Source organism: Suricata suricatta, chromosome 17 (assembly GCF_006229205.1).
Source record: "Suricata suricatta isolate VVHF042 chromosome 17, meerkat_22Aug2017_6uvM2_HiC, whole genome shotgun sequence".
Taxonomy (NCBI): Eukaryota; Metazoa; Chordata; class Mammalia; order Carnivora; family Herpestidae; genus Suricata; species Suricata suricatta.
Genome location: NC_043716.1, coordinates 16,633,618 through 16,644,079, shown reverse-complemented (window position 1 = coordinate 16,644,079; position 10,462 = coordinate 16,633,618). Strand labels below are relative to the sequence as shown.

The 10,462-nt window shown below is 54.0% G+C and overlaps 1 protein-coding gene across 6 annotated transcripts in view; it reads right to left on the bottom strand.

The window, feature by feature from the left end:
- Positions 1-456: 456 nt before the first annotated feature.
- SEZ6 (seizure related 6 homolog) overlaps positions 457-10,462 on the bottom strand; it is a 45,138-nt gene continuing 35,132 nt past the window's right edge. For 2 of the 6 annotated variants that reach the window (XM_029927900.1, XM_029927896.1), the window contains exons 5-17: positions 8,660-8,845; positions 5,998-6,166; positions 5,681-5,847; positions 4,940-5,134; positions 4,547-4,685; positions 4,239-4,435; positions 3,435-3,629; positions 2,862-3,053; positions 2,558-2,755; positions 2,253-2,291; positions 1,884-2,001; positions 1,697-1,799; positions 457-1,533 (exon numbers count right to left, since the gene is read on the bottom strand). In XM_029927900.1, coding sequence (XP_029783760.1) covers positions 1,501-1,533; positions 1,697-1,799; positions 1,884-2,001; positions 2,253-2,291; positions 2,558-2,755; positions 2,862-3,053; positions 3,435-3,629; positions 4,239-4,435; positions 4,547-4,685; positions 4,940-5,134; positions 5,681-5,847; positions 5,998-6,166; positions 8,660-8,845 — 1,931 coding nt within the window. In that variant the 3' untranslated portion in view covers positions 457-1,500. The remainder of the gene's footprint in view (positions 1,534-1,696; positions 1,800-1,883; positions 2,002-2,252; positions 2,292-2,557; positions 2,756-2,861; positions 3,054-3,434; positions 3,630-4,238; positions 4,436-4,546; positions 4,686-4,939; positions 5,135-5,680; positions 5,848-5,997; positions 6,167-8,659; positions 8,846-10,462) is intronic. The other 4 variants (XM_029927897.1, XM_029927898.1, XM_029927899.1 and 1 more) reach the window with 4 other exon arrangements.

Here is a 10,462-nt window from a genome sequence, read left to right as displayed (position 1 = left end):
TTCTGTGCTGACAGCTCAGAGCCTGGAGCCTGTTTCAGATTCTGTGTCTCCTTCTCTCTTGGCCCCTCACCCCCTCGTGCTCTGTCTGTCTCAAAAATAAATAAACTAAAAAAAAACCCCAAAAAACAGTGGCATCGAGGAGCAGCCTGGGAGTATGCCAGCCTGTAGTTCTGGACCTAGCAAAGAGGAAGAAAGGAAGCAGTGGTGTAGATGAGTGGTTGGATTCCTGGGCTTCCACACCCCTGTGGACCACCTCCTGTGACCTCTTATTTCACCTGCCATTTGTTCCACTGACCTTGTCAGAACAGTAATCCTCGAAGTACCTGAATGTACCTTGCTTTGATAAAATCTGGAAGTGATCAGTTGGTGGGTCCAGCCTGCCTTCTGGTCTTGTTGTCCACATCCCATTTGTTTCCCACCTCCCTTCCCTCCAAGAAAGCACCATCTACCTGGCCATTGATTTTTTTTTCCAAAAAACACCATTTTAATAAGGAAACAACAGAAATAGAAGATTGTTCTCTGGAGCCCAGACCCCGTATAATACATTACATGTTCAAAGTGGCCTGTGGCCAACTCCTGGGTCTTTCCCTGGGTCTCTGACCCCATGTTCCATGCCAAATTCCTGGGCCCTTGGACCTCTGCTCCTCTCCAGAATATGCCTGCCCACTCCCCTTATCCCAAAACACAGTGGCCAGGAGGGGAGACTGGCAAGTGGCTGGGGTTGGAGGAGGGACTAGTGGGAAAGGAGATGTTAGTAAAGCCAGACTGATATCAGGGGAAGATTGCCCTCTCCTCGGGGTATAGGGCTGCCAGGGCAGCCGTGGGATGGCCTGCTTTGGTGTGGAGCATGAGTGCCTAGGGGAGCCCAACCTGAGCTTTGGGTAGGGTCCCTAAGCCCTTTAGGATCCCTTAGAATTATTGCCTCCAGGAAGCAGAACTGTCCATTCCTGGGGCCTTAGAGAAGGACTAGAGGCCTCCCTGCCCGAGGGGCTGATGTCAGCATTCCAGGACTACCCAGAAGTCACTGTTGACAGCAGTTTTGGCCATTAGTGGTGGCCTATGAGGAGCACCCTGGTGCAGTTTCCACCACCATCAAGTTAACCCCACTGCAGAGTGCCACATGCCAGCTGGATGGTGGTCACCTGGAGAGAGGTGCTCTTCCTTGGCTTGTGGATTCCAGGCTAAAGATCCAGGACATGAAGGTGGGTCAGTAGAATGCTGGTTCCTGATGCATGTGCTCCAGCTGTACTCTGCCTGGAGGCAGATGTTTCCTGACTTGAACCCAAAGAAGGGCCCTATGTGGGCAGTGGTACCAAGAAAATAGGCCCTGGTGGGCATTGCAGGTGGGGAAGAGCACAGCTTCTTGAGGGATTGGTGGTGTCTCTTCCCAGATGGTATGTACAGGAGGTGTAGGGGCAGCAGGAGGCTGGAAACGCTGCTGCTGGGCTGTGATGCTGGGCTGAGCGCCTCCTCCAAGCTGTCCCCACCTAGATGGAGACTTCATATTCTTTCGTCTCCTGCAAAGTAAAGAGACTGCTGGGAGTTGGAAACTTGTATAAGGTTTGCCAGCCCATAAGCCACCTTCCCAAGGAAAAGGGAAAGACTGAGACAGTTTAGAGGGATCCTCAAGGGTACCTGCCCAGGGGAGCATAGATTAGGTCCTGGATAGGGTGCAAAAAATGGCATGGGTACTTACTCCAGTTTCGTAAGTTGGATTGTCAAATGCTGACTCCACAGTAATGCGGTCATAGGTGCGGGGCCGTGTTCGGGGCAGCCGCAGGGGGCTTTTCCCCTGGAGCCTGTGGGACAGAAAAGCCTGTGAGTCAAAAGTGCGGGACAGGAGTGAGTCAGATCTGTAGGGTAGGAAGGGAAACCGGACTCACCTAGAGAAGTAGAGGTACACCCCTCCCACTAAGAGCGCCATCACCACCAATGGCAAGAAGATGGCAGCTGCAATGTGGGCAGCATCCAGTGTGCTGGAGGCAGCAGGTGTCTTGGCAACTGAAAACACAGAGGGTGGGCTTGGGGCAGAAGTCCCTGTTACTCAGAGCCCGTATCTGCCCTCACCTCTGCCCAGGAGAATCCAGCCACCAGCTCCCTCTAGCTAGCTGGGGTCAGGGAAAGAACTTTTGCTCTGCTGGTCCCAGACCTCTCTCTTTCTCTGCCCTCCCTGCTTGGGCAACCCGTGGCCTGGGAGCTGTGAGAGCCAGGGGCAGGGAGACTATTTCCCTGGCTCTCAGTGGGGGGCTCACCATCCAGGCTGCGGCTGCTGTAGAACCCATCCAGAGAGGCTGGAACAAGAGGGGAGCACCAAGGGCAGAGGTGAGACCAATGGGCCAAACCACTAAGGCAAGGAGGAGGCTGATCATGGGAAGGATTTGTCCAAGGAGAGCCCACCCCAGCATTTGTCTTGGTGTCACTAGGTCGGAAGGATCTGGCAGAGACTGGGGAGACCAAGGGTAACGTGAAAGGGGTGAGGCCAGGGGGTTCTGATTCTCATCAGTTGGCATCTTTGCCAGACAGCCCTGTGGGATAGGCAGGAGTTCTGAGCACTCACCAGCCCTACAGATGGGTGGAGGGTCACTCCAATGTGAAGGATGCCCGGGCACACACTTGATGCTGGCCTGGCCCTTCAGCACGTAGCCGGGGGCACATGAGAAGTGGACAGTGGCCCCTGCTGGGTGCAGCCGCTTCTCAGGACTGTGGGCACCATTCTCAGGGGGGCTGAGGCCATGGCATGGCTTGAGCTGTTCAACTGCAAAGCAGGCAGAGCCCAGTGAGGATGCCAGGACCCTGGCCTCCAGAGGTGGCTTCTGTTATCTCCTACCAGAGGCTTCCCCTCCTACCCAGTTGACACTTACGGAGACATTTGGGGGCCCGGTCGCTCCACTTGGGGCTGCTGGCTTGCCGGTCATGGCAGGTGAGAATGGCACTACCCGTCAGCACAAAACCCTGGTCGCAGATATACTGCACGGTGGCCCCCACAGGAAATTTGGGGCTAGATATGAGGCGTCGACTGTGCTCCACATCCCCAGGGTCATGGCAGGAAGTCACTATGGGTAGGGGATAGGGGTGGAAAGCAGCCCAGGTAGAACTCCACAAATGCCAGCCCACCCTGGCTTTGTCCCAGACCAGCCAGTATCTTCCTGACACCTGGCTCTGCTGCCTGTTCATCTGTCTCCACAATTTCGCCAGTGTGTCCCTCATTTGTCCTCTTCCTATCCATTACAGTCAACAGATGCTAGCTGTCTACCAGGAAGGAAACGTGAAGTGCTTGGTGGATAATCCTTGAAAAGGGATCATCCCATTTCACACCTGAGGAAACTGAGGCTATGAGAGGTGGAGGAAGTTCAAGGATACCAGCCAATACCACCCAAAGTCTGGTTCAGAATGGTTCCATCGGGGTGGGGAACACGGGGAGCAGGAGCACTCACCTCTCTGGCAGGAGGGCAGGTCCTCGCTCCAGGTCAGGTCCCACTGGCACATGAGGACACTGGATCCTACCACCTGGTAGCCGGGGTAGCACTGGTAAGTGACCACCGTGCCGTGGACCAGCTCAGGCTGAGACGGGCTTTTCCAGCCATTGGGGATCTCAGGCAGCTCCGGACAGGTGTCATTGCGGGGCACCTCTGGGGGCACAGGGGCAGCAAGATGCAGGCCCTCAGCCGGCACCAAAATGTCCCGCCTTCCTCACCGTGCTGGCACTCCAGCTCCTGCCAGTTTGTCCTGGGCCTAACCTGGTCTGGGCAGCCTCAGCAATGCATTCCTTCCTGCTCAAGGGCCCCCCTTGCCTGTCCCTGACATCATCTGTCTCTTCGATTCCTGAGTTATCAGGTAGGCTTTGGGCACATTGGCCAGTTCCTCAGTTGTGAGAGAGGGGCCGGGTAGTGTGGGAAATTGCCACAAGTCTATTAAAGGATTGTCAGAAAGGCAGAAACAAACACCTTTCCTTAATTTCCTTTTTTTTTTTTTTTTTTTTTTTTTTGGTATGAAGATCTTCTTGCTGCCTACCCAAATCTCTCTTGCTTCAACAGAAGGCCCCCTTTCCCTGGGCCCTCAGGAAGGACGGAGAATAAAACTATCTTCCTTGAGGTGATACCTGGAGCTTTTCCAGCTTTCCCTTGTCAGATAAGAGCTCCCAGGCTCATTGGTCTGGCCTCTCTGACTTGCCTAGGTTTGGGATCCGAATTCCCGCATCTCTTCCCCCAGGCAGCGGGGCAGGGCAGGGGCAAGCTCACCAAAGAAGTGGATGACAAAGCCCTGCTGGTAGCCCAGCACCGAGGCCCCAGGGTCTGACTGGAACTGTATGGTGACATCGGCCATGGAGGTAAAGAGCTTGAAGTGGCCACGGGGCCCTGAGTACTGGCCCAGGACGCGGGCTGTCAGGTCATCCCCATCATAGAAGGTAAGCACGTCACCACGGCCTATGCGCAGCCTGTGGAGGAGGACTGTCAGGGAGGGTGGGCCTGGGGACTCCGAGATGGGCTGGGCAAGAAATGGCCCCAGGGCTCCGGAGCTGGCTCGGCCCAGCCCAGTGGGCACTCACACTCGGACATCCAGCATGATGCGCTTGTCCTCTTCCACATGCACGCCCCAGATGCAGTCCTGCCCGCGGCTGTAAGGCTCCGGCCAGTTGGGGGAGAGCACCACACCTGCTGAGTCTGTGATCTCCCCACTGCACACAGCTGGAAGGCAGGGGAGGCCCCAAGGTGCGTCCCCTCGGTGTCCTGCCCCCACCCCCACCTCCAGTGCTATGTTCTGGGGCTGTCACCTGCCCACCGGAGTGCCTACCCATTGCTGGGAGCCCCCACCTCCTCCTCGGGGAGAAGCTTGAATCACACATGTCACAGGCTCCCGTGGCCCCAGGTTCTGCAGCTGGCTCTCGGGTCCCCACCCTGCTCCCTATCCCCAGCATGCCCATCCACAGACACCTACTGACCTCTGCAGGCTGGCTCTGTCTCATTCCACTGGGGGTCGTGGGGGTCAATGCACTCAATGATGATGGAGCCCTGCTCCAGGGTGTAGCCAGGGTCACAGCTGAACTCCACAGTGGTGCCCACGGGGTAGGAGGGGGCACTGCTGCTGAAGTTGCCGTATTTGACAAAGGGCTCATAGCAGTGGCCCTGCTGGAAGGCTGCAAACCACAGGGCCCGACCCAGCTCAGTTGCAACTGGGGCAAACATGGGGCAGATGTCCTTCTGCCTCCCATCTCAAGGCCTTTATCTTCCTGACCACAAATGCGTGTCCTAGGTTTGCAGCAGGGGCAGGATGCCCAGAGCACCCTACCCTATCATATTCGGGGGCCGGAGGGACCGTCTTGATCACCATTGTATTCCCAGCACCTAGTTTTGTGCTACATACAAGCAGGGCACTCAATAAATGTTACTTTTTTGAATTAACTAATGAAGGCATACATGCATGAGTGGTTCTGGACTATCTCTTGTAGCAGTTTTCCGTCTCTATGGCTTGGGGCCTTTTTGGCTCTTCAAACTCAAAAGGATTTATTCTCTTGGACTGTGGAGGAGGCCCTCCAGGCAGGGTACAGGCAGGGGTCTCCCACAAAAAGGGGTAGGAATCCCAAACTGGAGGGGAGGGTTGGCGGTGGGAGGAGAGTGTGAGAGAAGAGGCCTGAGCTCGAGCCCCCACCCTCCCACCCCCGGCTTGGCCCCAGCAGGCTCACCCTCATAGCGCAGGGCCATGCCTGCAGCTGCCCCGCTGCTGTCAGTACTGAGCTCCACGAAGAAGTGTCGGCCGGAGCTGAGCAAGCCCTCAATGGGCAAGTACTCCACCTCATAGGAATCATACACTGGAGGGGCCTCCAAGTTGTCCCCATTACGGATGATGAGCCTGGGCCAGGAGAGGAGCGGCTGCATGGCTGGTCCTATTGTCCTCGATGGGGGTGTGTGGCCCAGGCTTGGGTCCCCATCCCGCCAGTGCCGACGGGGCATTAGCAGGCAGGGCACTCCTGTCCCACACCCGGCCAGGACCTCCCCTCACCTGTCGTCATCCTCCGCCAGAGAAACTTTCTCAAAGTGTAAGTGCAGCCGCTGGCCCTCGGGGGCCTCGAGCAGCCAGTGGCAGGTGAGATTGTTGCTATAGTTGCCCGGGAAGCCCGGGGAGACGATACGACCAGTGGTGGCGTTGCGGGTCACTCCACCGCAGGCAGCTGTGAGACAGGGCCAGGGCTGTGGGCTGGATCCTGGATCCTAGACCCACTAGTTCTGGACGGCCTACTAAGCCTGCCTACCCATCCCAGCGCTTGTGTGCTCTGCACAGGGCAGCAGGGGTATTTACTTCCATGGTCCTGAAGGTCAGTCCTTGGCCCCTGTGACCCTGCAGCCCCAGGCACTGGGACTTCAGCATCCTACCTTACCTAACCTCTCACACCTCTGGGACTATTCATGTGCAAACCCCCTGACTGTGGTAAATCTGCAAAAGGGCCCTGGATAGGTCACTTTCCCTCTCTGCTGACTCCTCTGGGAGACCTTCCCTGGATTCGGCCCAGGCAGACTTTATTAAAGCCTCTTACCCAGGACTCTAACCTTCTTGGGTGTATCTGCTGCTTCTACCTAGTACCACATTGTCTAAAATCAATTTTTGTTTGGGTGTGTGCCTTAACTAGGACCCCCTGGGGCAAGGGCCAGGTCTTTTCAGGCCAGGCACAGAGTTGGTATTCAGTGTTTCTTGAATACGGTGAGTGAATGAATATAAAAAAGAGGGCAAGACTAGAATCTGGGCTAACAGACATCTGGTGTACATGCAATCCGCCTCCTCATCTTGTGCCTTCAGCAGACCTTGCTAGCCGGGACCTGGCCTTGAGTACTTTCTGAACTAGCCTCACTACCACCGTTGTTCCTGGGCTGACTCCTCTGGCCTGGGGCTGTCCTCTTTCCAAGGGGAGGCTGAGTAGCTTGCCCAGCCCCATCACTGAGGACTTCTGGATTACTTGGCCATGGGCTTCTGGCAGTTGAGTGGAGCCAGAGGAGGGGTTTCAAAGGCAAGAGGAGTGAGGCTGGTTCCAGGCAGCACTCTCCTCTCTTGGACACACAGCTCTGATGCCTGCCTGCGCTCCGAGACCAGGCTGCCATGGCCAAGACACAGTGCCTTTGTCTCCAGATGTTCAAGAGAGCAGAATATTTTTTAATAAAGCTCCTGGGTGGGGCATCTGGGTGGCTCAGCTGGTTAAACGATCAGTCCTTGATTTTGGTTCAGGTCATGATCTCCCAGTTCGTGGGTTCAAGCCCTGCATTGGGCACACGGAGCCTGCTTGGGATTCTCTCCCACCCCCCCTCTCTCTTCTCCCCTGCTTTCTCTCTCTCTCTCTCTCTTTCAAAATAAATGAATAAAACCTAAAAAAAAAAAATCTGGGGAGAGGGCTGTGGTGAGTTTCTGCTGCTCTTCAGAGAGGGCAGACCCACCCTTCTGCTTGGTCTCAGAGCAGAACTGTCCTGCAAATTTGATCGTGCCCCACCCTTCACTTAAATTTGTCTGTAGCTCCCTGTGACCTCCAGATAATGCAAGCTCCAGGTGGCATTCAAACCCTTTATGAACCCAGCTCTGTTTTGACTGGGCTTCAGCCCCATCCCATATACCGTTTTCTCTAGGCACACCTCAGCATGTCCTCACTCTAGCATTCGGCTTTCTACCTCCACACCTTTGCATATCCTCTCTCAAGAATCCAATCCACTTCCCTGCGCTCACTTTCTTGTAGTCCCTCCACGCTCTCTCCCTGGGAAGCTTTCTTTGTCTTCTTCCTCATTTTGGAGCAGCTCTCCCTCCTCTGGATCCCTTCCATGCCCTGAATTCACCCTGTTACAGCACTGTCTGCACAGAACTTGCTGTGTGCTAGTTTTCCCACTTGCCAGAGAGCTCCTTGGGGGTAGAGACCTTATCCGGCTTGTTCACCTCTGCTTGTGCCTAGCATCCAGGAAGAGTTTATAAAATGAAAGAAGCCTCAGAGCCTAAGCTATTAAAGAAAGAACAAGAAGGACAAGAGAAAAGAAAAGAAAAAGGGAGCCTGGGTGGCTGAGTTTGAGTATTCGATTTCGCCTCAGGTTATGATCTCAGGTTCCGTTCGTGGGTTTGATCCCTGCATCGGGCTCTGTGCTGACAGCTCAGAGCCTGGAGGGTGCTTAGGATTCTGTGTCTCCCAGTCTTTCTGCCCCTCCCCAGCTCAAAATCTGCTCCATCTCTCTCTTTTTCAAAAGTAAACTTGTTGCCTCTGTTGTCAATGCCTGGGCAGTTCCCTCCATTGAAATGTTAAACCTTCAATGTCACTTGCCCCAGGAGGCTCCTAAATACCCAACTAAGAATGATTGCTTCCTCCCTGTGCAGGTCAGTTTGCGGCTCTCTTTTGGTGCCTTTTACTTCCTGCTGTAGACATTCAGTGATCCATGTGCTTCCTTCTTCTCCCACTTCCTGGAATTGTGGGCTCTTTGAGGGCACAGTCCCCATTTAATTCAGCTCTGTGTACGTGTGGTGCCTCTGTGTTGGAAGTTCTCAAGGAGTGGGGTTGGAAAAATGCTACTGAGGTGTGTGACCGTTTTCAGGCTTCCTTGTGGAGAGCAAACAAAGTTCCAGGCAGGAGCAGAGAGCAGGGATGAACCCCCCCCTCCCCCACACTCCTCTGTTTAGCACTGAGTTCCCTGGAGCCACTTACCAATACAGACAGGCTCTTGGGCATCCCAGAAGGGCTGGGTGGCATTGAGACAAGTAAGGAGCCTGGCACCCTTCAGCTGGTAGCCAGTGGCACAGCGAAAACGGGCACTGCCTCCTGGGTGGAGGCTGGTGACAGTCACAGTTCCATAAGCAGGACGCCGGGGAAAGTGGCAGTTCAGGAGATAGGCTGCAGAGAGAAAATGGGTGATGTGTGTGTGTGTGTGTGTGTGTGTGTGTGTGTGTGTGTGTGTGTGTGTGTCTCGGGCTGAGTCATAGCCAGGGCAAAAGGGGCCTGCCACAGCCTGCCTGGAGGTGTCACGCAGAGCCAGAGAAAGCATCAGAAATTCCAGAAAAGACTCTGATCCCGTCCCCAGAAGGTGCCAGTGATTATGTCCAGGAGCCTAGGCTGGTTAGTGGAACAAGCACAGAGCTGGAAGTTAGAAGACTTGGGTTCTGGTCCAAGCTTTCTGACACTTTTGGCAGATTATTTAGCTTTTCTGTGTCCCACTTCATTTATTAAATGAGATTCAAAATGCCAGCCTACCCACGGAGTTATTAAGAGAATAAAGGAGATAGTATTTTATTCAGTTTGGTATCCCTAGAATCCAGCTGATAGCATATCTTTACGCAATGTTTATTGAAAGAGGCTCCTGGGTAACTCAGTTGGTTGGGTGTCTGACTTTAGCTCAGGTCATGATCTCACAGTTCATGAGTTCGAGCCCTGCATCAGGCTCTGGGTTGACTGACTTGGACCTTGCTTCTCTCTCTCTCCCTCTCTCTCTGTTTCTCTCCTGCCACTAGCACTCTGTCTCTCTCATAAAAATAAACATTAAAAAATTAAAAAAAGAAATGTTTATTGAATGACTTATAGATATGAAAGCACTTGAAATAATGAAAAGTGTATCCTGATGTAAAGTACTGATACTATTTTTCCTATAGGGGACGAATAGGAATTACAGCCAGAACCATTGAGGTCAGACAGTAAAAACTTTCCCAGTAGTCACTGGCAAGGGCTGTGGACGTCTTTTAAAAACAGGATGGGGCGAGGGTGGGGAGGCAGGGCACGCCTTCTTGGAAGTTGGGGAAAGGACAAGTTGCCTTTGAAAACTTGGGAACTTTCGGAATCGTCATTCCAAGTGTGACCGAATGGTGGCAGCAAATCCTATAAAACAACCTGGCAAGTCCCAACCTGGAGCCAAGCGTGGGTGATAGCTAAAAATGGAGGTCAGTGCTTGGGTGGGAGAGGTGGGAAAGAAGGCCAGAGGGGTCAAGGAGACAGGCTGAGTGAAGCCTTGGGCTACAGAGTCTGAAAACTCTGGGGGGTCGTGAGAGGGATGGCGATTGTCTAGACGGAGGATCTTGGGTGGAGAGGCCCACCCTTACTGGTGGCACTAGGTGGATGGGAAGAGGTCCAGGTAGGAACTCTGCTTGCTCTGTGTGACTTGTGTGAATAGAGAAAGGGGGCTGCCTCTGGACAGAAATGAGTTTTGTGATATTCACCTCTCCTGGTTGCAGTTACTGGTCTTATGAAAAGAGAGAGGAGGATTCTCACTCTTCCATGTCTCGTGGCCATTGAGTGGTTACTTGTGATGGGCAAGGCAGTACAGGGTGGCACTTAGGGGGTGATCCTGGGGTCAGATTTCCTGGGTTTGAATGCAGGCTCCCCTACTTGCTCTGCCACCTTGGGCAAGTTGCCTAATGTCTCTATTCCACAGTTTCCTTGTTTACCCACCCATTTAGAGTATCACATCCGGTGTTACATGAGAGGTTAACTGAGAGGACATACGTGCAATGCCTGGCACAC